General features: G+C 35.4%; 2 protein-coding genes across 10 annotated transcripts; both read right to left on the minus strand.

Annotated features, from left to right (window-relative positions):
• Positions 1-7,122: 7,122 nt before the first annotated feature.
• Positions 7,123-7,593, minus strand: LOC136813969 (uncharacterized). The gene has a single exon (XM_067070483.1). The coding sequence runs from the start codon at positions 7,591-7,593 to the stop codon at positions 7,123-7,125; it is 471 nt and encodes a 156-aa protein (XP_066926584.1).
• Positions 7,594-8,965: 1,372 nt separating this feature from the next.
• On the minus strand, positions 8,966-24,573 carry LOC136813909 (GRB10-interacting GYF protein 2-like). Of its 9 annotated transcripts, XM_067070415.1 has the most exons (29): positions 24,425-24,545; positions 21,393-21,425; positions 20,854-21,076; positions 20,241-20,337; positions 19,939-20,020; positions 19,707-19,771; positions 19,395-19,559; positions 18,819-19,021; positions 18,541-18,585; positions 17,729-18,296; positions 17,514-17,615; positions 17,294-17,358; positions 16,868-17,056; positions 16,515-16,596; positions 16,253-16,307; positions 16,017-16,080; positions 15,646-15,759; positions 15,014-15,205; positions 14,435-14,695; positions 13,892-14,029; positions 13,677-13,753; positions 12,771-12,915; positions 12,091-12,266; positions 11,737-11,797; positions 11,195-11,291; positions 10,765-10,811; positions 10,464-10,553; positions 10,247-10,296; positions 9,826-9,949 (listed from the first exon to the last, which is right to left on the minus strand). In XM_067070415.1, coding segments are annotated over exons 2-29 (3,483 nt in total). In that variant the 5' UTR covers positions 21,422-21,425; positions 24,425-24,545; the 3' UTR covers positions 9,826-9,948. The 9 variants fall into 9 exon arrangements, with proteins under 9 accessions (XP_066926521.1, XP_066926514.1, XP_066926515.1 ...); XM_067070413.1 differs by lacking the exon at positions 10,247-10,296 and having other exon boundaries at positions 9,632-9,949; positions 12,771-12,918; XM_067070414.1 differs by lacking the exon at positions 10,247-10,296 and having other exon boundaries at positions 9,632-9,949; positions 13,892-14,032.
• Between the last annotated feature and the right edge of the window lie 1,879 nt (positions 24,574-26,452).

Raw genomic sequence — 26,452 nt, forward strand, 5'->3', positions numbered from 1 at the left:
TCGTAAACCAGAACGAAGTCATCATTCCATTAACCGAAACCAGTAGTCCAAATACCGAATCAAAACTGTCGTTCACAAGAGAAACTCGAACTCTTGAAATTAAATTCATCACAATGGAACTGAGAGCATCGAAATCGCCAGTGCACACGGTGCATCCGCATGCTGTCGTCACTCCCCCTCAAGTCAGAGAGTTCTCACTAACAAAAAGAGAATACTTCGATGCAATTACCGTCGGTAAACTGGGAGATGAAAAATCTACCGAGCGACTGTGTCTGCGGCTCCAAATTCAGCGTCGATCTTCACTACAGTGCAAGGTTGGCGGTTTTATTCACATGCGGCACAATGAATTGGTTAACATAACGGCTAATCTATCTGCAATGTTTGCAAAGATGTTTGAGAAGGAACCAATTCTTCAAAAACGTTTCGATCATGACTCGGAACTCTGCGCTGATGTTACACTAAGAGGATTTTGGCAGAGGCAAAGAAAGCATTTCTTGACGGGAGGGTTTTTCCCCTTCAGCCAGAAGTACCAAAACCAAAATCTTGCTAGTGTAATGAAGCAAATGGAGAAAGGAAAGAAAGAAAGTATGTAAATCGCATACTCGATCAAGAAAACGGTACTTTTACACCACTCGTTTTTTCTGCCAACGGTGGAATGAGCACAGAAAACTAAGCGATTTTACGCCCGTTTAAGCGAGCTTCTATGTGAGAAAAATAAATCTTCATTTTCGGAATCATATTTTTATGTAAAACGAAAAATTTCTTTTAGTCTGATTCGGTCAGCTGTGGTGTGTTTGAGAGGCTCGAGGTCCTGGAGGCACCGGAGACACCCGCCTTTCGTTAACACCACTGCTGACGCAGAAGTCTATTTAATTAAAGTTTTCAATAAGTTTTCAGTTTTTTTGGTTTTTTTTTTTATTACTATATTTTATTGCCCCCGCAGGAGCGTAGCGACGAGGAGGCACTCATAGTTTCACGCATAGATATTGGACTGGAATTAGTCGCGCGGCTGAGGTCGAAAAACGTTTCATTTCGTGATACATCTTTTAGATTCCAAAAAAAACAACGGAAACTCGCGAATTAGTATGTGTAGATTACAAAATCAAAAAGTTTCCACGATATTATCGTGCAAGTAACGAGTAATTGGCGATTTTTTGCGTTTCCAGGCAAAATTGCAAGGCCTGGAAATTCATGATTCTTGGGGGGTCTTCAAATTAAAAAAAGACCTATATCACATGATAGAGCTCTTCAAACTGAGCAAAAAAGTGTATTACACCAAAGTCCCAACTTCTCTAGATCAAAGTTATGGGCCTATTTGTGGTAAAAAACTGAGGAAAACATGGATTTCCCCACAATCTGCATTAATTATGCAAAATTAAACACCTTTTTGACCACAAATAGGCCCATAACTTTTGATCTAGAGAAGTTGGGACTTTGGTGTAATACACTTTTTTGCTCAGTTTGAAGAGCTCTATCATGTGATATAGGTCTTTTTTTAATTTGAAGACCCCCCAAAAATCATTCAATTTCCAGGCCTCGCAATTTTGCCTGGAAACGCAAAAAATCGCCAATTACTCGTTACTTGCACGATAATATCGTGGAAACTTTTTGATTTTGAAATCTACATATACTAATTCGAGAGTTTCCATCGAAAAAAGTGGAATCTAAGAGGTGTATCACGAAAATCATTTTCTAGCCACTTTTTTCGACCTCAGCCGCGCGACTAAATCTCGAAATTTTGTTGCGTTTATGTTTGTTTTGTCGCCCAAGCATCCCCGTAGTTAGTCTCTTCCGTAAATGCTCGGTTTTTATATTACGTTATATGGTATTATCATTATTACATATTACAATTTTAGTTTTGATTTAGCTTTGAAAAGCTGAAGCGAGTGTTATAAATGCAAATCAAAACAGTGTATGATATAACACGAATTACAATATTACTTGTGCAAATCAAAACAAACAAAATGGCAGACTGGTTATGATGATGATGATGTGCTGATTCATTGACTAGAAAAAGTGTTTTGTATGTCAAATTTAGTTTCTTGTCTTTGAAACTGAATACTAACTACTGTAATTTAGTCAGAAGTTCACTTCAGCAATGATTTCAATTATTTTTCCAGAATATTTAAAGAAATTTGCTTAAGTTTTCAAATGTACATTTGATATTTTTGTTCAAACTCTAATTTATTTTTGTCTGTCATTTTATTGATAACTACCTTTATTGTTTATAGGGCTTCTTGAGCTTTAAATACCACATATGGTCGTAACTCGAGAAAGTCCTTCTTAACTTAGTAAAACAACCGGCAAAGTACAAAAAAGATGAATGTACGCATATGTAAAGTTGAATCCAAACGTGGTTGACTTTTTCTTTTGGTCTTCAAAATAATTTACCTCACTTAGAGTGTTTTTACGTCTTTTCAGTGTGGTAAATCTTTTTCAAAAACCTGAAAAAAGTTTGTTTACTCGTTAAACTTTACATGCGCACGTTAAACTTTTTCATGCAGTTGTGATAGCCTAAATAACTTACGCTCCAGTGATTTGGTGAAATAAGCTCCAAATTCTGGCTTTCTAAGTTAGGAGAGACCTTCCCGAAGGCATTTAACGGTGGTTAGACTAGGTACACAGACAGTCATACAGAAACACCATAAAGGGAAAGTATATCGCTAGCTATAAACTCAAAAAGTCTAGCTTCCTGAAGGCGCGTCTCATCATTGTCTGCGCTGCGATCAGCTTGGAGAAAAGATTGCATCATGAAAAAAAAGGACAATGCACTTGAAAAGAAATTTAGGCGCATTTTAACTTTTCTCGACTGTACGTCTGAATGAACCACAATGGCATTCCTTTACTTTTCTTTTGACCAACAACATAGAAGATTTTGCTTGAGAAGTGCAATCACAGCGTACGCTAGTGGACCCCGGGCCTTAACTAGGATAAGTGAGTTTCTATTTCACCCAACTTAAGATGGCGCAGAACTTTTTGATAAATTTTATACGCAGTATCCTCTTGACTATTGTTTATTAGGCAAAGTAGCAACAGAGAAATGTTGAAATGTAGCAGCCAATGAAAAAAAACAAGCTATTTCTGATTGGTTACCTTGTGGATTTATTCACTGCGTATGTCCATATATTTTGCCTACAATCTAAGATGTCTGCGACATTATTAGAAAAGGTCTATTTAGTGAATACTAATCATGACATATATCGTTATAAGAAAGAAACTAGGAGAAAAAACAAACAAACAGGAGATGTAAAAATCAGTAAGATAATGGTACCATAAACTTTTTAAATATATTTTTGAGAGGCTTTTCCAGCTTTTCCTTAAATTTTATTAAGTTATCAAGCTGCATGAATTTTTCAAGTATGTATTTTTTTATAATGGAATATATGTTTTTTTTCAAGCAAACGCCTCAATCAACCAATAAATCAATCAATAAATCAATCAATCAACCAATCAATCAATAATTAAATCAATCAATTATTCCTGATTATTTTTTAATGTTTAATCTTTAAAGCATTAAAGCTTTATAAGTGCATGACATGATCTTTATGTAGGGGCATTTAGTGAAAGCTATGACTAGTTAGACACGTATGTTTCAATACGTATTGTTGGACATTTTTTGAGTTTTTCACACTGGTCTTTGCAGGGTTTCAGTTTCTTAAAATATATTTGATTTCTGCTATATGTATATCCAAATAAATTTGTGATTTATCTTATGCGTTAAAAAAAAAATTTAAAAAAAAAAAAAAAAAAATGTACTAACCAGTCATTATTGTATTAGTTTAGCCCCCACAATTTATCACAATGACCTACAAGGTGAGCCAAAAACTGCTACTTTTGCCCTCGAAATATGAATGTGGAACAGCCAGTGAAGAGCAAATCAGTGAGGGGGGGGGGGCTGAGAAAAAAAAGGTTACCAGGGAACAATGCAGATTCATATTTTCAATTACATAGTTCTTTTGATCAAATCAACTTAATCAAATATATCATAACATATCCAAAGTGTAGAAGGGAGAGGATGAGGAGTCTCAAACAGGAGAAATTTTGAATAATCAAGGGGGTGTAAGGTGCAAAGTTTGCAAATTTTTCAGGACTCGGGTTCAGGCTTCAAGCCAATAAATTATACCCAATACAAACACTTTTCTTTTGAAACATGGTGAAAACATACTTTCTTTAGTTAGAAAAATATTTTCCCTATGTTTTAGCCAAGTAAAAAAACTAAGAAATTAGGGATGAAAGGGGTCTACAGGCGAAAACATTTTCATAAAGGGCAGCATTATCTCAAACTTCTATAGTGAGCCAACCAAACCATGATTTTTTATGAAACTTAAACAATGGACACAGTGGCTTTAATATCCTGTTTCTGGATTCATAATAGGTAAATTTGATTAGTTAGAAAATGAGAAGGTTTTTTTAAATCTGACAAAAGATAAGAATTATCATTCAAACTTTTATATATCCAAAAATGTCAGGAAAGTAGACGAATGCAGTAGGACGTTTGTGGTAAAAGAAATCAATTTGAGGGTAAGAAGGCGAGTACTGTGACACATAACAAGGACATTGATTTTCTTCATAAAATTATACTTCAGAATGAACAATAACATGAATAAAGTTTTCATCTTAAAGTACTGTAGTGTTTTTTCAGTAAGTACTATAAGTTTTAAAAGCACTAAAGTAAAAATGAACAAAATTAGGCTATCATTCTTTTAAACATGTTTTCGACTTACTTTCTTTAAATTGGAACCCTCAGAATCAATTTTAAATTTTGCGAAAGACAACTGTTTATATTAGGGAAAATACGCTTGTAGACTTTTCTTGACTTGCATTACCTTTTTGAAACTTATATATTTTGCTTGTTAAGAACAGTTAATTGTTCTTATTTGAACACCATATTTTAAATTCCACGATAATACTACTTTAGATAATATATTATTCAAGTCCAATATTTCATGGTTTTCCATCTAGATGATTTACATTCAGGACTTCGTTCAAATTTCAAACCAAGTTTGGGTTATTACAATATTTTGAATGCATTGGCAAATTTAATAAGGATAATACTATTGGGAATGATGCTCAAAATATAATGAAGTTCAAACAGGAAAAGAAGATATTCCAGTTCTTTACTATAAAATTATCAGAATAGTTAATTGTCTTGATATATTGAAAATGAACTTCTTGAGCTGAGCTGGGAGTAATATAAAATTTGACCATTCTCAGTTCAAAGGGAAATACAGTTTTTCTGATGCATCTTTTGTGAATAATCAGCACTTGAAAACATATTTATTAGATCTGGCGAAACAAAAAGGCTTTCAAGCTTTCAAAAAGATTGTTAACTTATAAAATTTCCATAAATGAACCTTTGGATTATAAGTCGGTAATGGATATGAAAAATGTATTCAAATTAAGTATGTGTTGATTATTGGTCTTCAGAGGTTGAAATATTATTAACCTCTGATATTAAGGGTAGACCTTCAGTGTTCAGAGCTTTAGCGTGTCGGATGAAAATTTCACAATCTGAGTGCCAGATAAGATGATATGAAAATATATTTTCAAAAATTTTATTAATAATCGTCAGCCGTGCAAAATTACTCGAATCTGATTGGTTTAGAGGAGTGCGATTAATCGTTAATTGCACTCTATTACCACTTTTTGCACTCTTCGGCGGGGGGACACTTTTGTCCCCTTATTCTTTTCTCTCCCAAGTCCTGTGTCAGAGACTTTTTTTTACTATATAATAAAAAACAAAGACATTTTTTTTCTTCAATATAAAAAAGAACAAAGAAATTTTACGTTACAATAGCTTCTTTTAATTGAAAACAAAGAAAAATTACACTGTAATGTTTTCTTTTTAAACAAAAGAAAAAAAGGAGGTTTTCGAATGTTTACTGACGATTACCTCGGAATCGTATGTTTTGTCGTGCAATTAACGATTAATCACTCGTAACAAAGGAGAAAATACCGTAATTTGCACTCGTCCTTCGGACTCGTGCAAATTACTATTTTCTCCTTTGTTACTCGTGATTAATCGTTAATTGCACTCAAAACCATACGATTACTAGTACTAATTCTGAACGAATTAACGTATGGGTGCGGGGGAGGTTGAGAGGTTTTCCAGAGATAAGGTCTGCACCTGGGGGTAGGTACTCAGTACCACCAGAGTGTATCTCACGTTATAGCTTCGTAGTGCAAGAATGAATTTACGGCAATGAATTTTGAAATTAGCTGTAGATACTGTGTACAGACAAGGGGGTAGTAGGGGGGTTTTGACAAAAAATCAAAGAAGTTAACAAGCTGGGGGGGTCCATCCCATCTGGTTTTTACGATGGCAGCTTGGTGGCGTGACCGTAACGCTTTAATTAAGCAATATCAGGGAACATCACATTACGATTTAAATGTTGGGTTGAGTGGATTATTTCTGGAAAAGATACCTAATGTTATCAGCGGAAAATTCTTGTGACAAAAAAATCGGTAAGTGACGAAATTTTCAGCACATATTTACAATATTTTAGCTGAGTCAGAAAAACTAGGGGGAGGTACAATATTTTTCAGTTCGGTTTTTCAGGCTTTCTTTCCAAAATAAAGCTTTGTCTCCATGTTTTTTTTTAATTCGGGCATAGCTGAGCTAATTACACCAGACGATATACAACATCGATATAACAATTAAAATTACAAAAGATATTTACACACTATTTTATAGAAAATATGTAATCAATATTATAATTTCCGGCACAGTCTATTTTTTAACTCACATTATCAATTTTCATTATGTCTCTCGAGTCATCAGCGAGGTCAGAACTGTGTATGTGGCAAAGTGATCCCTGTTTTTGGGTCAGGCTGGAGTTTTTACAAGGTTTTCGATGATTCGGTTGGTAGTTGAATCTTGAGACAAAGGATTTTATTGCTTTTTCTAAAGAACGTGTCATCTCTATTATTTCAAATGACCAATTAGTGAAGTATCTTATAAAAACTCCAGCTCATCCCCTGTTTTTAGTAATCTTTTGAGCCGTATACAAACAAGTCTATCGAATCACAGAAATTCGTACACTCCAGATACTCTATTCCGAGGCTTTCCAATTAAGCATTAATTTTCTGCTAACTAGTTGTCGAACATTTCTCTTAGTCATTTCAGTCTCTTTCAATTTCTCGTAGTGGTAGAAAAGCTTTCAAAAGTCCGTCCTCTTTCAGCTCCTCCCTGTCCATAATTTCGATCTTTTTCAATGGAGTAACGGAACTTAATTCTTTGTGCACAAGGGCTGTTGTTGCACTGTAAAGAGTCTTTGATTCCAATGTTGTTTTCTCTGAAGGACACCAATAAACATAAAGCGGGCGCGTCTTGATTACGTTCGCGTCGTACGCTTTGTATGAAAACTCGAAAACAGCAAAACGAGGATCATACTCAGGTAAGGCGTTCAGAAAATCTTGAAATGTGTCATCACGCGATTTTGAGACTTGGTCTACGGTTGTAATGAAATTACAGATTCCCCTTCTGATTTTGAAGGTGATCCAACGGATTGATTTCGACTTATGAAGCTTATTGAAACTTTCTAAAACAGCTTTGTCGCATTTGATCCCAGAATGAGTGTTAACATGAGGCATCTTTTTGCAACTGATTCTCCAGAAGTTTCTTCGTTAAATATTTGACTGAATCTTTTCTACTGTAACTGCAAAAGCTAACGTTATCATATCTCAACCATCCTTTTTATACAGCTACTGAGAGCTCAGAGAAAATCCTTTCTAAATTCTTCCTAATTTCATAACAATATGTCACATCATGTCAAGCTAACAACGATTTTGTTTACATAAATTTAGGGGGCCAAAATACTTTCTATTCCTGTCCGTTGAAAGCATGAGCATGGCTAAGAAAGGTGAGAATGATAAAAATGTTTTAAGCCTACATATTATGACAGTTTTTGTATTTTTTGGTGTCGTGTACTTTTCGAAAATTTGACCATAAAAAGGCATTTTGGAAGCATTATTTATGCAAAGATAAAAAATTGGTAAAACTAAGGCTTTCCAAATGGAATAAGTATTTCCTGAGATTTTCATTTTCAACACTCTATTTTTGATCGCTAGTATTCGTGAGGGGTTTATACGAATTCCAAAGATTCCTACAGAGAAAAAAAGAGCAAATATGTCCAAAAATCTAAAAAGGTATACAAATTCAACTTCGTAGGTTATACGTAGTCCTGAAGAAAAGAAATCGAAACACAAAAAATCATTTATGGTTTTGCATTATTATTCCTTGTATATCCAAGACACCAGGAAAAATTGTTGGTGATATAATACATTTCTCAAAGTAGATTCGTTGTACAAATACTCTTAAAAATCAATTAAACCAGATAGCGGGTAGAAGAAAAAGATACTTCAAGTAGTAAAAACCTAAAAAATGAAACCTCAAAGTCCTTTCAATTTTTGGGAGATACTTGGGAAGAGCTCTTAGCTACTAAACAAAAGGGTTGAAGCGCGAAAAAAAGATATAGATAAGCATTTTTAGGTCTGACGAAATTCCAAATTCCCTGGCTTGAATCCCAAGGGAAATAAAATTTTCAAAAACTATGGCTCGTTGGAACCAACATTAGGACCCTGTCTAAAATAAAAATGGTAGAAACTTTGAAAAAAAAGCATAAAAACTATAAACTAAGTGACGTATATATAAAGATTTCAAAAGTACAGAATTTAGAATCTCAAAATCATAAAACTCGATCAAAATCTGAAAGTTGAAAAACGCGAAAAATAGGTGACTTTTCTACTTAGAGTTGTTCAGAACATTTAGTACTTCAGCGAAGCTTTTAAAGGCCGGTCTCCACTTGCGCGCACTGTAGTCGCACCTTTTGGCTTCAATCCTTTTTGCTTGGAAAAAAGATTCGTCATGAAAATGTAGCGCGCACTCGAAAAAAAGTTAAACACATTTCAACTTTTTTCAACCGTTACGTCAGATCGCGCCAATGGAGTTGCTTCATTTTTTTTTACCAATAGTGTGGAAGCTTTGCTCAAAAAGTGCGATCGAAGCGTGGACAAGTGCAGACCGGCCTTAAAGCACTGTGCAACAGATAGAATTCCGATATTGTGAAAAAACTCGATAAAAAGTAAGCTAGAATAAAGGTTCCTAAACAAGCCTGGTCTATTGAGAGAGTATTGTATCGAAACGAAAACACACTTGTTGTTGAAAAAGAAATATCACCTAAAAACAGTCTACCAATAACAGAGAGTAAATGCTCAAGTGACGTCTGAATAGCAAACTCTCGTGCCATATAGGCAGACATTTTGTCTAGTCCATGGTAAATATAATATATGTAACAAAATCTATGTCTAATATAGATTGTAGTAATAAACTATAGTTTCATCTGTTCCCTTCTCAAAGAGTTGTACACAGAGAAGCAACGGTGGTCTGCGTTCAACTCTGAGGAGAGTGATGATAAGTATTAAAAAATTTCTTTTACTCTTCTTTGAAGTGGCATGTAAATCCTTTAAAACAGGTGCATCAATCATAGACGTTTTAAAGCCACCTGGGAGAATTTTGCAATTCCCTTACATACATCGTTCGATCTTTACAGAAGAGAAAAAAAGGACAACGAAAAAAGCCCTTACACTGCGCATAATACAAAATAGAGACAATAACAAACAAAAATAAAAACTAACGAAATCCGGACGAAATAAACGAAATCCAAAAAATTGCTGAGTCAGCTATCGGTCAATGTTTCTTACCACTGATATCTACAAAAAAAACTTTTCACTTTTTCTTGAGTATGCCACCGCTTTCTAGATCACCATCACGATTGAGAGACGAGGGGTCGGCATTACACTGGAATCCAAGTAAGGTAGGGTCAACTTTTTGCATCTTTTTCTTCTTTTTGTTCTTCTTGATCTCTTCGAAGCCCTCATCTTGATTGTAGCTACCTCTCATTGAGTATACCATGCTAGATGATGCGTCTACTGAACTCGAGCCGCCCACCTTAAAAAAATATTCGAGAGAGTTTATTTATAGATCAGTGAATTTTTCTGTTAGGTTAGAATGTACTCTCGAGTCCTCAATAAACGTACAGACAGGAAAACGGAGACAAGCATGACTGTTTCGAGAAATCTTTCATTGATAACTGGGGATAAATTAAAAACATAAATGTAAACAGAACTCCATAGTTCATCGGTATCGTAAGGAAATTAATGTTTGCAACCTGTACGTTTATCAAAGACTTGACAATGTTATAAAAATACAAGAATCTGACTAACTGTGAATTGAATAGACACGTACTAGGTTAACAAATTTCTTGGAAGCAAGCTGCTACTCTTACTTGCCCATCTCTATATTTTGAAGAACAAAGTAATGTTATATTTTGCAGTGTGTGATACTATGACACTAAACAGATCTAAACTGATCGTCACTGGATGACAGACAAAAGGTAGCCAACAGGGGCTGTGACATAAAAGGGAGGGAGGTCAAACCATGATTATGTATAGCATATTATTACCTTTTTCTTGTTTCGTCTGTTTAAGAATTCCCGGACGAAGAGGTTCTTCTCCGGGCTCTCACCAAGCAAGTTTGACATGTAATCGTTTATCTGAAGAAAGGAGATCGATGTTAAAAACAGTTGAGAGATCTTGTTCATTACTCTAGAATATCAAAAACATACAAAGTTGACAAAAAAACTATCGGTTGATTGACTATTGAAAGTTTGAGACATTTCAGGTTTCTAAATAATTATGTTCGTTAAATGTACTTTCAATATTAAAAATTGGAAAAATTAGTAATGAAATCCCTTCAGCTCTCACCTCGTGTGAAGATTCGACGTCTTGTAGGAAAGCTGCCACTGTAGGTACTAAAAAACAAAAGAATAATAGTGAACGAACAATATTGACCAAAGAATTTCAAAGCAATAAAATACAGAATAATGTACAGTGGAGTCTCCATAACTCGAACAAGCACGGGTAACACAAATTTGTTCGAGTTAAGGAAATTTCGAGTTATGGAGTAAGGTTTTTAGGGCATTGATAAATGAAGAGACCAAAAAGTAGTATAACGTGACGGGGTGCACAACGGTTGATTGTCATTCCGATTCCGATCGTCAACCAATTGCATTCAAAAAACTGTAACTTCGCGAAGACAGTTTAATTGCAAGATGGGGCCACCTGAACCAGCAAATTTCTTCTTAAAAAAGCAAGCCCCAATCGATCATGGATACGTATTTTCAACGGGTCTTACCATCAAAGATATTCTTGACAGCGGGTAAATTTCTGTCGACCCATTCGATGAAATCAGCATTTGCAGTTGGCTGTTGGAAAATTCGATTGACAATGTCCTAAATAGAGAAATTTCCATGGTAAATCATGCATATCATTACTAATTAGACTTTAGTAAACCCTATAACAGTCCAGTACAATTGCAAATTAGGATAAAATAGCAAATTTAAGATGTTGGCCTAATTGTGAGCCAGCATTCATATCCTATTTTATATTTATAAGATATTCATGGCGTTATCAGGATAAGGAATATCCAAACATAAATATGTAGTAAGTAAACAAGCAGAAGCAAACAACTAATTTGCAATAGTTCCTAACTATCGAGCATTTTTCATTGAAAACGAGGTTTTTAAGGGAATTTGGAAAATGCACGATGGACCTGGATGGACTGGAAAAAATACGAGGCTTTGAGGTAAGCGCATGATGTCATTAGACACATTGAAAAGTCCAGAAAAATGTCTAGGAAGGAAAAAATGAACTTTTGTGCGAGTGAAATATCTGTACCTGATCGCGACTATCTCGCTTGTTAGATTTTGTTTCCGCTGACGGCATCGGTGGGAAATCGCTAAAATTCAAAAATTCAAAAATTTAAAACCTTTAATCTTCAACCATAAACTCGATGGCGAGAATGTACCCAATTTAACCAAAACCTCCAATTAGCAGACACCAATCGGGGAAACATGAAGTGTCCACTTTTTAGAAACTTTGGATATCCGGTTTTGAAACTAGGTCATCCCAGGGAGTCTAAAAAATAAAATTCAACTATAAAGTGGTTATTTAAAGAAAAAAGGTTTGTCCACTAATCGGAGGGTGCGCTATTTGAAACGCAAGGAAAATAGGTAATGAAACAAGATTTACTTGAAGCCTTTCTTTGATTGTCCACCACGATTGTTGGAACCGTTCATTCGGTTGTTTGAGATTCCGATGACGTCATCCCAGAAGTTTGCACCAGTGTCTTGTGGTTGATGTTGTGATGGCTTGCTTCCTTTACCGATTGGTTGACCAGAAGCATTCCATGGCATGGAATTGAAGTTCTGAAATGTACAATGAGACTTTTTGAATTCCAATCAGAAGAACCTGAACAACTGCGCTTTCTTTATGCCTTGTGTTACCGGGGAAACATATTTTTCTTACGTCATTTACTTAGTCCAGTAGTTTGGTTGGCTCTGTAAAACACTGTTATTATTGCTTGAAGAAGAAAATGGCTCATCTCATTCAGAATTTTTAAATAAAATTAGAAGTTTAGTAATCAATAAATGCTCCCATACCAGCCCATACCTGTACCATATATAAGGGTGCTTATTAACATCTCAAACGTCAAACATACTCCAACAAAGGAAATTCACAGAAAAGATATCTCAATTAAAAATCCAAAGCTCACAAAAAGCACTGGAAAATTGTAAATATAGGAAGAGATAAAACCCCAAAATTAGAAGTGCTCAGCCTTTCATGGTTAATGTGTTTTGGGTCATCGTTCTCAACCAATAGAAGGGAGTGATCACTTTTTTTGGTCATGATGATTACTAAGAGAAAGAAACCTTTTGCTGTTGGGCTTGGTGTTGTTGTTGTCTGTATTGTTGTTGCTTGAATTGTTCCTGTTGTTGAGCTTTACGTGCTTCCTCAGCTTGGATTTCCATCAACGACTTCACACCACCACGTTGTTTCTGTTGCATACCTCCAAAACTGCTGAAGGAGAGAAGAAAAATGAAATTTTTTGCCACGGAAAAATACGCGATTTAAATGTGATGTGATGTCATTTCGAAGGAAAGAAGACGCACCGAGTAAAGTAGTCTCACTCACAAGCTCAGTTCACCAATTGTTCAACTAGAATAAAATGGTGAACTGAGCTTGTGAGCTAAGCCCTTACGTGGCGAAATATCGTTGCTAAAAATAAAACCTTCGTTATTTAACGAAAAATTCACCAAGGTTCATCGAAGCGGCTGAATTATGAGACAGGAATACCAACATCATTTTTGACTCTCACCAAGACACTTTTATTATTAATAAAATATATGTCTATCAATTTTACCATGTCTTATCTCTACATACTCCAGATGAGTATCCTTAAAACACTACAGCTATGTTTGCGGTAAATGGGCCCTTTTTTATATTTCCAAGTTTGAAGAAATATGAGTCAGAACTAAACTGTTTTAACAACTTGAAAAATTAAAACCAAATTAACTCTTGTGCTTCATGTTCAACCTTTGTTATTATGCTGACTTATACATATTTGTCTACAATTCATGATATACATGACGTAATGTTTTCTACGGAAATACCCCGGTTTTAGCCAGTAATGGCAAATTTAAACAAAACTAAAGTTGTATAAAATTTGCCACTACTGTCAAAAACCGGGGTCTTTCCGTAGAAAACATTACGTCATGAATATCACGAATTAATGAGTATTCACCAAATCAGTTGGATAAACCCCTCCATTTACATACCTTTTGTTATTATGTTGGCTCCATCTTTGTTGTTGTTGTTTGGCCTGTTGTTGCATCAGCTCTTGTTGATGTATGACCTGTAAAGAAATGAACATGAAACTGCAACAACCAACTTTTGGATTTTTCAACCCTCAGACGGGACTTGAAAAATTAAACTTCATGTCATTTTAACTGAAATGGTCATTATTATTAAACATAAAAAAAAGAGAAAATACCTTCATATGCTCTTGTAACTCGGCTTCTTTACGTTCTTGATTGCGTTGGATTTCAGCCAGTGATGGTGCATTGCTTGATGACGATTTCGTTGATGATTGCATTGCGGTCCATGGTGCTGACTGCTGTTGCTGTCTTTGCTGCTGAAAAAGAAGCAATCAGCAATTAGTGTTCAAAGGTTCAATTTTGATTGCAAAATGAAAGTTTATACTGTCTTAATGACGTTGAAAGTAATTTGGAGACAAAAGGATTGATTCACTATCGTTGTGTACTCTTCCCCTTCCGCCACTTTGGAGAATTCTAACGATATATAGAAAGAGATGATCTAAAAGTTTGTCCTTTTTAATATTTTGTCAACTCAGCATTATTTCTTTCAATTGTTACATCTCTGACGTCAGCAAATTCTGCCCTTTAAGTTTGATTATAAGTTATAGTGAAATTTGCGCTCTCCGCTTTCCCTCGGGCCCAATTGAAGCGAAATGCCCAATTCTCTGGCAGAAAATAACAGCAAGAACTTCAGATTGGACAGAAAGGTAGAAACATACCTGTTGCTGTTGTTCTTGCATCTGTTTTTGTTGCATTTGTTTATGGTACATCATCTGTTGCATTTGTTGTTGCTGTAGTTGTTGTTTCTTTCTGATCTCCTCCTCCCTACGGTTCTGCTCTTCCATCAGACGTTGTTGTTCAATCAGTTTCTGTTGTTGTTGGATCTGCTGCTGTTGTTTGAGAGCTTCCAATGCTTTACGTTGTAGCTCTTCTTTCTCACGTTGCTTGAGGTCGGACTTCATATCCGCTTCGTGCTTTTTCTGTCGGATGAAAGGAGACAAGGTCAAGAGAAATGGAAATATATAAAAAGAACATTTTCAAAAGTCCATCTTACTCTAAGTTGTCTTCATGGCGTCCTATGGATCAACGTTCAACCAAACTGCAGCTCTTTTGGACCTTTCTTTGGCGCATTTAAGGCCATTCTGATGCACCATATCAAAGGACGTTTTGCAAAGAAAGTTTCTGGTCAACAAAGTTGGCTTTTTCATCTTTCTGGACACAATTTTTTCATGCTGTTTGTTTCATTTTCCATCCAAGATTTTTTTTTTTGTAAATTTTTGATTGAATTGAATGAGCACCTTAGCGTCAGCTGCAGTCTTATCTGCTTCAGTTTGTGAAGTACTGTTGGCTTTGTTTTTGTTTTTCTTCTTCTTTTTCTTGGACTTCTTGCTGGGACTTTCATTGGGAGTAGAAGTAGTAGAGCTCTCAGGAGACTCTTCATTAACCTCCTCTGTTTCCACCTCATTCTCAATTCGACCCTTAGTTTCTTCCTATAACATTATAGGAATGTCTTAAAAATCGTGCTCTACGACGCGAGAGAAAAAAGCCAAACCTTAAGACGAATCATCCAAAAAAGACCTAAAAGTGGTGCAATATGAGCGAGCTGTTTTAAAAAAATTCCAATTTACCTTCTAACAAACAGGTTACGGAAAGCTCCTTACTACTAGAATTCAAAAATATCTGTCAACAACTTTGAAGGATAGGAAGCAAAAAAACGAGTAAACACTAGTGCCAAAAGGGCTGTGAACCACGAAGAACAAAACTTTTTCATCTGTTTGTTAATCGAAACGGTCAAAAAAATTCTCGTAAGGTAGTCATGGAAGAACTAAATAGACGAATCGAAATAGACAAATTAGTCCATAAAGCTTTTACAAAATTTTAGAGAAATAGAGCTTTTCCATGGCCACTAACAATCATGTTCATAACAAACCTGTAGAACTGCGGCGTCGTTTGCAAGGAGGTTGGACTCTTCTTTCTTTCTCATTTCGTTTTCGCGCTCCCTCATTAACATTTCTTGTTGGTTTCTTTCATTCTCCATTTGTTGCTAAATACACATGGTAATAAAATGTTATGCAGGATCCCCAGAACCTTATCTCACCTAGTAAAGTCAGCTTATTTACGCCAGTGAAGGTTGTTTATAACAAAGCTTTATTTTTGTCAACTTCAAAAATTCTCAATTCAAAAAAAGACTCAATACATAAAACATACAATGATGAAAGAAAAAGAATACTGTTATCAAGTTTTTCAGAAAATAAAAATGTAGGAGAAAATCATTTCAAAGCAGCTTGAAGTTTTAGTTACCTCTCTTGCTCTTTGCTTTTGCTCTTCTTCAATCTGTTGTAAACTCAAAGCATTTTGTGGTGACCTAAAATGAGGGCAATCAATCAACAATAATCAATGAAGAGTTATAATATGATACACAGGTGGAGATTTATGCAAGTGTTAATACTTGAGGAGTGCGAGAAAAGTTTTTTTGGGAAAATAGGAAAAAAAGACAAAAAAGCAAGCAATTAAATGCAAAAAAACTTTGAACTTACTTCCGAACGTTCCATGAGTTCTTGTCTTGTCCCCATGGGCTTTGCATATTTGCACCTGAAACAGGAAATTAGAAAAAAATAAACAAGCACTCGAATGTACATATATGTTAAATTTTTGGAAATGCTATGAAAAAGGTCAAGCTTGATCATACGAAAGTTGAATTCAGTGCTCCAGAGCACATTTTTATTGAAACAACCAGTATTTAGAATGATAATGAAAAAAAATGATTTCATCCAATTAAGTCTTCAATTAAATACTTACTTGGTGTAGTACTGGCTGAATTACTTTCACCCCAGACAGAAACATCTTTTGACACTCCAAGATCTTGTGGACGATCATTTTTCTTAAATAAAATGTGGGGAAATTAAGTGATAACTAGTATGTGAAAATTGGCGTCAATCACATTTCTCCTATTGATATGAATTCCAAAGTTTATTCCTTTTCCTTGCATTTATTTGAGTTGTGCTTAAAAACAAAGCTATTAATAAGGGCATTATGGTACTCATCGAATTGAATCACAGGTTTGGATCCATATGTTCCGTTGGAAGCTCTAAATCTGCCATTTGCCATTTCCAAAGAAAATTTTGAGAAATAAAATTTCTAAATACGCATACTTGTAATTGTTGCATGAGGGCCTGAGCTTGTCTAATTTGCTGTTGCTGCTGGGCTTGTTGTTGAGCCTGTTGTTGAGCTTCCCTCTGTGCCTGCTGGGCTTGCTTCTGCTGTTGTTGTTGTTGTTTCTGGTGTTGAGCCTGTTTTTGCTGTTGTTGTTGAGCTTGTAAATGTTGTAGTAGAAGTTGGTTCTAAAGGGGAAGATCGTTGATAAAACAGGTTAATAAATGATTACACTTTTAAATAGCCACTGAAGTATTAATGCAATTAAAAAATATAAGATTTAAAACAATTACCTTGGCTTAAAATATTTTTAAAATGAATGGTAAATAATGTGGGCCAATTTATTTCAATTAAATTATTATAAAGGTGTTTGTAATATTATCACCTTCACGATAAACAATTCAAAGGAATTTGAAATATCTTACTGTGACTGGAGGTGGCTGAGCCTTTGCAACAAATGGTACCCGGCCCCAAAGTTTGATTACATCCCCTAAAGTACAGAGATTCAAATTTCAAACTTTAGACAGAAGCTTAAAGCCCTAGCTATATGAACAAGCAGGCTATATAATCTAAGCAACGTTGTAAAAAAACAGAAATTTCTCCACTTAAAAAAATACTTTCTTTTTTGTTGAAGGCTTCACTTACCTAATGGCAGAAAGACTTCATCACAAACTCGACGAACCAATAAGTTCATGGTGAAATAGCCAGCATTCATCCATTCAAACATTTCGTCGTTTGTAAAAGGTCCTAAAAAGTGTCAATTATTTAAGATAAAGAATATTAACTATTTCTGACTCTCAGAGACAAAACAAAGAAATTTGTTAAGGATATTTAGGTTTGAATGCTAGTATAAATCAAACCTTGGATTTCTCCTTGTGGATCTCTGTAAATCCAGTCCTGCAGTCCATTTATATTTTTGCCAGGTTCTGCTTTCTTTACATATAAAATACTTGGGTCTATATTTTGTTGAGTCGAAGTCACAGGTTGATGATTCATTGTCAATTCTTCTTCATCAGAATCATCACCAAGGTTAGCTACCATGCTCGTTATGTGGTCTATACTAAACTCAAAATCTTCGTCATTTCCTTTAAAAACATTTGCGGAGTTTTGTTGTGTTGTTGAATTGACAAAAGTATCAGGTTGTTTCTCAGGCTGTTGGATAGTCTCTGGAGTATTGACATTTTCTGTTTTATTTTCAGTTAAAATTTGTTCCACTGTCGCTTGATGATTAGAACTCAAACCTTCAGTGTCATTTGTTTTACTATTATTTACATTGTCTGTTTTATTGGTAGGGGTCTCCTGTGGTGCTGTGTCATTTTTCACTTCATTCTGTGTGGGAAGTTTTTTCTCGTTAGTTTCTTCAGGAGGGTCATCAGTTTTAACACTCTCTTTAGAATCTTCATCGTCAGCAAAAGCAGAATCATTGTTCTGAAGAGATCAAAATTTGTAGATATATGATGATAACGACACTTAAACCCAAAATTTACATTTTAAATTCACGATTTAAACATAATTTGTGGTGTTGAGTTAATTTGGTAGGTAATCTCCGATAAGTACACTCAAAATCAAACTCATTGAAAATCGACTTGGTGGAAATCTTCCCATGTCCACACCAAGAGATTTACACTTAACTTTCAAAAAATGAGGCTGAGATTTTCAATGATTTACATACCTCATTATCATCCAGGTCTTCTTCAATTCCTTTCATGTCATTATCCTAAAACACAATTTTTATTTCTAATTGAGAAGTCTTATCAACCTTACACAAATACTTCAATACATAAAATAAATACTAATGGGCCATTTTAGAGGAAGGGGAACGTTACATCTTACTCATTTTTGACTGTATACTGCCTAATATGTGATGGATCCACAGTATAATATTTCAAACAAATAGAAATCAAGTGGTCAGAAGACAGAAAGAAGAAAAACAGTTACAAAATGTAATACCTTGAATGCTCTGAACTGTCCAGATGCATCAAATGTGCCAGGCATACTATCCTCTGCACCATCATCGTCATCTAAACACCATTCTGGTAAACCACTGTCGTCTCTGTCGTGATTTGTTGCTCGTGACCAAGATTGCGATCTTTGAAGTGGTGTATGATCTTTATCTAGTTCTTTTGAACCAGTCCTCCAATTTTTGTTATTGTCTGTAATGTGAGAAACAACCATTCAATTTCATGTTTGTAAAGAAATTATTCAAAATACAGGTTTTTTCATTAATATGCAAGCAAGTGATCATACTTGCACTAGCCACTAGGTGGAGCTATTTAAAATTTTATATGGTTTATTGTAATTTCGGTTGTTAAGCAGGGTTGCAAAAGGGCTAAAACAGGTTCACACCTACATTTTTTTGCGCTCTGACACCTGAGTCTTTTAACCTGAGTCTTTTATCAATGTTAGTTTCCTTAAAGAAGTAATAGTTAAGAAAGCAGATAAGTCACAAGTGCTACTCAATATCATTAAATTTCACAACAATTTGGCTTTCCTTTATCTATCCCTAACATGAAACTTGTTACATACCAGCTGAACCTTTCTTTCCAGCCCATGGTTTATTTCCTGCCGTTAAACTCCATTCCTCTTCACTAGTAGGTGTTTGAGGTTCTCGACTATTTGATCGCCAATATTCTCCCGGTTTTGCTGGAAAGGAGCCTTCACTGGGAAGTCTTTGGCGATCATATCCTCTGCCTAAGAGTTAAAAGTTAAGAATAGTTATCAAAAGATCAGCTTACTCAAAAAGAGAAAAGTGAGTTAATTTTACTTAACCTTTGGAGAAAAAATTCATTTTCCTTATTAAAAAATGATTAGTGAAAATTTTTTTTTTAAATATCTCACCTACTCCACCACCACCACCTTCAAGGCTGTCTCCTCTTCCCACTGGCCTATGAAAGCCACCGCGTCTAAAAAGAAACATTTTGGAGCTAGAAAGGTACAATCTATAATTTCTGTAATAACACTGGTACCACTGGTACCGACACAATTAGCACCAGCACTATTCAAAATTCCTAAGGAAGTGAAAAATTAATCAAAAACATTAAATAGAAAATGGTTCAAATATGGTACTTACGTTGATTCTGACCATGAGTTTCTATTATTATATTGTTCTTCTGATATTGACCGATGTAATGAAAAATCACCTCTACCTCTCCCTGTAATTACAGCAATTAACTTAATCAATTTTGAATTGGCTAATTTTCTGTGTGTACTTTGGTTCTTCTTAAAATCTTGATGACAAAATCCATAGAAGATTTAACAAATGACTCTATATAGGTCGTAATCTTTCAAAAGTTATGTATTTTAAAAAGTGCTTGGCAGGTTTCGTTTTAAAAGGATTTTAGGAAAGTTTCTACATCAATGAAATATTCTTACCTCTCCCTCGAATTCCACCTCTGCCTCTTAGACCAGGACCCCCTCTGCCTGCCATTTTAAGGACCAAGAGACTATTGACACCACCCATTGTGCAGCGCTAAAATTGGAGTAATTATTAAATTGATCAGAATAGATGGTCATTCCAATGAATAAAACGAAACCCTATTCAGGGTAGCATTCCTTATCCTATGATACACTGTGCTTGCATTAATCTGCGAGACTCGTGCTCATTACATTACACATAGAGTTGTTGGTTTATGGTCACTACCTTGTATCCATGGTTGAACCTGACAAGTATTAGTAACCACGCCACAGAGCCAGACGTATCTCCCCACACTCTTATAAATTCAGAGTTAATACCACATTACCCTGACATGGAATGGGTTGAGCCAGGTAACGGTATATTCACTTGCCAAAAGAATCCCAGCACTTAGTGGGAATCGAACCCCAACCTCTAGCACAAAATTTAAGGCTGATAACCACTACACTGCTGTGCTGTTCATCAGGAAATCGTGTTTTTTTAACATTCCATTTTGTCATGGAGTAATTCTTTCAGAGCACATAATGCAAAAATAGTTTCAACTCAAAGATATCGCTTTTTAACATCATATACCTCTTCCTCCTCTGACAGGGGAACAAAGGACAATGGTTGATTGGGTTTTTCATTAATGATATCTTCAAATTCTTTCAGCCCAAGAGGCATTTCATAGTCGTCTGTGACCAATGCCAACATTTCTTCTCGTCCATAACGAAATTCTGCCAGTTTGTATTTTCGGGGTGGAGGTGTATTTGGAGGTGCAGCAGCACCAGTATCGCCACTTGACAGATCACGTACCCTTTACAAAATAAAAGATGTTAAATTATCAATATTTATATATAATAATTTTTAAGAAAATGCTCAATATTAACTGTAGAGCAAAATCCAATTTCATTTACTTTTACAATTCAGTATCTGAATTAAATGAGTTTTCTTTATTTTTTGTAAACATTTTAAAACAGTTCACAATAATTCAAAGTTATATTCGATTTTATGACTCTCAAACAATAAAGTCACATCTCATTTTATGGCTTTCAAAAAATTAAAACTGTTGCTTGATAGGTGCCATTTTTTAGTAAAGATGCATTTGAAATTAACAAGCAAATGATAATTACCATTTTGGACCAAATGTAAGACTTGACATCTTCCTAAAAGGATGAGTGTAATGAGAATGATTAACCATACTCCTTGATTTTTCAAATGACAGAGTCTGCTAAACTATGAATGCTTTTGAAAGTCTCACAATGTGCCTATATCTTACCCAGAAACCTGACACAAAAACATAAATTTGCAAAATCCATTTATTAAAAAAGTACCATTGATTCTTCTTGTATAACGACCACCTTTTTTTTAAAACATTATTGTAATCATTTTTCTTATATTTTAACACAGGTCATACAAACTACAGACTTGCACTTATTTCTTGCTGGCAAGTGGTAAGCAGATGATTCTTTGGAAAGGTGATTTTTTGTGTTTTTTGAATATGGAATAGCTTTGGAAATACTTAACCAATTTTAATAAAATGACCCTTCATTTTCAAATAAAATTAGTTTGGTTTTCAAAAATTGAGGGGAAATTTTTGCCCTGTCAACCCTATCAAGGTTGGCAAACGATATCATCCATCAGGATGCATCCTCTATTACCCCCTGATTGCATTCAAAAATAAAACCTCAAAAAGTGAGGTTTTCAATCAAAACCACTTTTTAGCCCACAGCGTTGACATTCTTGTTGCTGCTGTGTAGTACAAAAATCCATAAAATAAGGAAATTGATGAGCTTTCCAAAAATGTGGCACTCTTTGAAGTTGAGTGATTCAGTCTTGAAATATAAGATGGCAAAGTGAGGGCAGGTTTTGTGGCTGTATGTCACTGTGGCTCACGCTTATATTTGCTGTCCTGCTTTAAAACTTCAATATTTTTTAACCGTTTTTCTTGAAATTGGTAGTTTAAGGTCTGATAAAGATACTTATGGGTTTAATTTGTGGCTGCAGGGTTTTCAACGGGCTTAAAATGTGGCTTCAATCATACTTCAATCACTAATTTATCGATTTACACATTCCAGGTTGGGTTTTGTTTTCAAAACATGAATATTTGCAAAGCCTAATGCAAAACAAAAACAATCTTACACAATACAGTGTTATTTTCAGAAAGAGTGTACATTTTGTGGCTGCAAATACCAATTTTTTTAACTATTACCTTCTGAGCTGTTACATATGAGTATTAGTTGGCATTAAAGTCTTAAGATACTTATGGGTTTAATTTGTGGCTGCAGGGTTTTCAATGGGCTTAAAATGTGGCTTCAATCAAAGCATATATGAAAAAAATCGTCAACTTTGAGCTGCAATTCTAGCCCAATGACCAATGACCCAATGACCCAAATTAATTGAACTCCATCAAACGATTAAAGTGCGATCTAAAAAATTAATCGAACTCTAGGATTTTTTTAAAGATTGTGAGTGTTTGATTAAGTTCGATCAATGGGTTTCAGTTCGATCAGTTTGATAAACCATGATTTTGTTTGACAAGTTTGTGCTGCTCCGCCACCTTATATTAGCTTCTTTTCAAAGCCTAATTCGAAATGTAAATTGGGAAATTACTTCACATAACGGATTACACATTTTTCCTGTATCCTTTTAGCGCCAGAGGCGGTTTGTTGGGGCGTAGTATTCCGCCACTCAGCCGCGCGCGAAATGGCAACAGAGGGGCTACGGACTTTACTCCGGATAGACAAATATCCGGGTACAATAAATGTCAAGCTGTTAAGTCCGGCAAAAGAGATACAAAAACAATGGAATAATCCTAATTAAGAAAGTCCGTGCAATCGAAAAAAATATGCTTAATTAGGAACGACCCTCGACATGGCCCGAGAATTCTCGGGTCTCGGGCCTCTTCGGGCCATGTTCGGGCCGAGAGACCCTATCAATTCTTTTGGCCCGAACATGACCCGAGTCATTCGGGTCATGTTCGGGCCATGTCAGAAGATTCCATATTTAAATTGATTCAGCATACGCCCAGTCAAACAAAATAGTACAAAATAAGATTTGTCTGTTTTGTTTATATCGCTCAAAAAAACTTTAGGAGCTTCCCGTGGACATGCTTCAGTTTAAAACCAGGACCAGTTTACTAGCAAATATTTCCACCCTAAGTATATTTATAACTATGTTTTCATACCAAATAAGACATTTAATATTTATATGAATTTACAACATTGATATATTTAATATAATTAAGAGAAACCAAGTTTTTCTCAAAGAAAATGTTAAAAAAATTCAGTCCTGAAATCACACGCCTGTTTAAATCATGTTTTCAAAATTGGCCCGAGTGTGGCCCGAACACGGCCCGAATTCTCGGGCCAGCTCGGACCATACTCGGGCTTTACGCGAATTCCAATAAAATTTTGGCCCGAGAATTCTTGGGCCATGTTGAGGGTCGTAATTAGGATAGAACTCCTGACTGTCCGGGAACTGTGGAAATGGCAATCGCGTGCCAGGACAAAGTTTTTGCAAGCGAAGGGAAGATATGAGGATTTAATATCATTGAACTAATCGAATTTTTTACTGACTGAACTAATCGAACTTTTTACTGACTGAACTAATCGAACTGCTATCGCTTCAAAGATTGTGAGTGTTCGATTAGGTTCGACTAATTTTTTTAATCGCACTTTAATCGTTCGATGGAGTTGGATTAGTTCGATTGGTTCGACAAGTTCGATTGATTGGGTCTGGATCAAAGGCGAAAAGGTCTATCGAAAGTTTGATTAGCACCATCTAGATTTAAGAATCCGACCTGTGAAGTATATGTTCTAATACAAGAACAAACACAGAAACGATACAAGAAAAAATTGGCATAAAGCCGCGCCAGTAAAAACACCAAATGTCATTAGGGAAAATATAATTTCAAACAGGATATCAAAAGTATGGTTTTTATGGACAGGAAATCCTGTGTTTGTACATTCTTTTCCAGGCTACATTAATGAAGACAAGAATGAGGAACCATCGGCATCATGTCATATTAGGAGAACACAAAATTTAACTTAAGTTTATGCAGATCCAGGGAATTTATACAGTATGAGGAGAATTTCAAACATAGAATTGCACGATGAACTTGGGATAAACTGATTAACAGGAAAACATGATTAAATAAACCTACGTTTATGATTGTTTTCAAAATTACTTTTATTTCGCTTGTGCTTGCAGCTTTTTGCTTCTTCTTGCCTTTTAAATCTACTAACTTCTAATGACCACTTTACCTAAAGTAATTTTACAGACGAGCTCATAAGATTCATTCTCAGTACGTCTGACCAAGGATATAGTCTTCTGCTCGCAAACCAAATAGTCACGTGGGATTCCTACTTACTTTCGGAACCGTGAATTCGAACTGGGGCGTTGTGACGGCGCGAATGGCGGACTTTAAGCGCAGCATCACAATAACATAGCAAGTTTCTTTTACAACACACACGAGTGCACACAATTACCGCTTTACCAGCTGCAAATTATTGCCAACACTTATAACGAACATTATGTCCAATACTGGAAAAATTCGTTCTTAATAATTTTGATGAACACTGAGATTTTTCTGAAAAAACAGCATCTGCTTTTTGTTTAAACTTGGTCCTGGATTCTCGAGGCAGGGGGGATCGGAACAGATATATTTCACACTCCTTCCTAGGTTGTTTGAATTACTTGAAAAGTAGCGAGCTCCTGGATTTTAGTCCAAAATTTCTCTACTGGAAAAAAAGAACAGATATTTTGAAAAATTCTGCCGCTGACTGCTCCTGTATATGTAGTCAGAATTGCGTGCGGGTCGGTGCGGGTGGATAACACGATCTCTATTGAGTAAAGTAGGTGATATCATATGATGCATAGGGAGATTGAGAAGAAGGACGACGTCATTGAAAAGCTCAAAACCAGCTAGCCAAGAACCGCAATCTTAAGAATGATATCGAAAGCATCTTAACCAATAAGATAGCTGATTTTGAAATAAAAACCAAGCAGTAAATAAAAGAGGCCCCCCCAGCGGTTTGCGTGATGGCGTGATTGGGACTTTTTTCTTGCGTGATGGCGTGATTAGAGATTTTTTTTGGCGTGATGGCGTGATCAAGATTTTGGCATGATGCGTGATAGGGCAAAAATTTGAGGCGTGATTTTGACTATTTTTCGCTATTTTTTGCGTGATGACAAATTTTAGCGATTTTCGTGATGCGTGGTGGAGAAATTTTTTTTGTGTGATGGCGTGATTAGGGGTGCCGCTGGGGGGCCTCATAAAAGAAGAGATACAGCAAACAACAAAACACATAGAAAAAACATCAGAAAAACATATGCTGAAATAACTAAGAAACACAAGGATAATTTTAAATCAGCAGTGAGAGAACACCAACAAGAAAATAAGAATTTTCAAAGAGACATCGAATCAAGAAAACGAAACATTATATTATCCATGGGATGGTGGAGTTTTAGAGGTAGATACGAAAGAAAAACAACAGGAACAAAACAAAATATATATTGAAGGTAAACTAAGTACCATTGGCGTCCAAGATATTCATCATGCATCATCATCATCATCTTTCGACTTACATAGGAAAAAGAAGAAGAAGAAGAAGATAATCAAGTTAATCTTAAAAAGTACGGAGGAAAAAGAACGGATAATGCAAAATCTGCATAAGCTGAATTCAACAAAATGGACCTTAGCATTACAGACGACTTCACCATCAACGAAAGAAAGTTTATTAAAAATATGTGTCAAAAGGCGAAGAAAAAATAATTTTTTTTAAAGTAGTGACTTCCTTTGGCATGTAAGAGGAAGCCCTAAAATAAACCTTCGCCTAGTTCGAAAACCTAGGACAAAGAACAAAGCAACGTCTTCTCTGTCCATATCTTCTGACGACTATGGACGACAGATGAAGTTTAGACAATATTTTATAAATCTAAAATTATTTCGTAGAGGTCAATAGACCTGTGAAATATAATTCTAGGTGTGGTGAGGAGGAGAAGCCAGCCATTCCCAGCTATGAAATCAGAGCCTTTCAAGAGCCAAAACCCATGTAATGTAGGGTATAGAGTTCAGGGCGATTTAATATAGTTTCTTTTCACTAGAGAATATTTTTTGTCAGAGCCACACACCACTGCACCACCCCCTGGCTGTAAATTATCGGCTTTGATGGCTGCTAACTTATAGCAC

Source organism: Clytia hemisphaerica, unplaced genomic scaffold (assembly GCF_902728285.1).
Source record: "Clytia hemisphaerica strain Z4C2 unplaced genomic scaffold, Clytia hemisphaerica genome assembly, whole genome shotgun sequence".
NCBI classification, from domain to species: Eukaryota; Metazoa; Cnidaria; class Hydrozoa; order Leptothecata; family Clytiidae; genus Clytia; species Clytia hemisphaerica.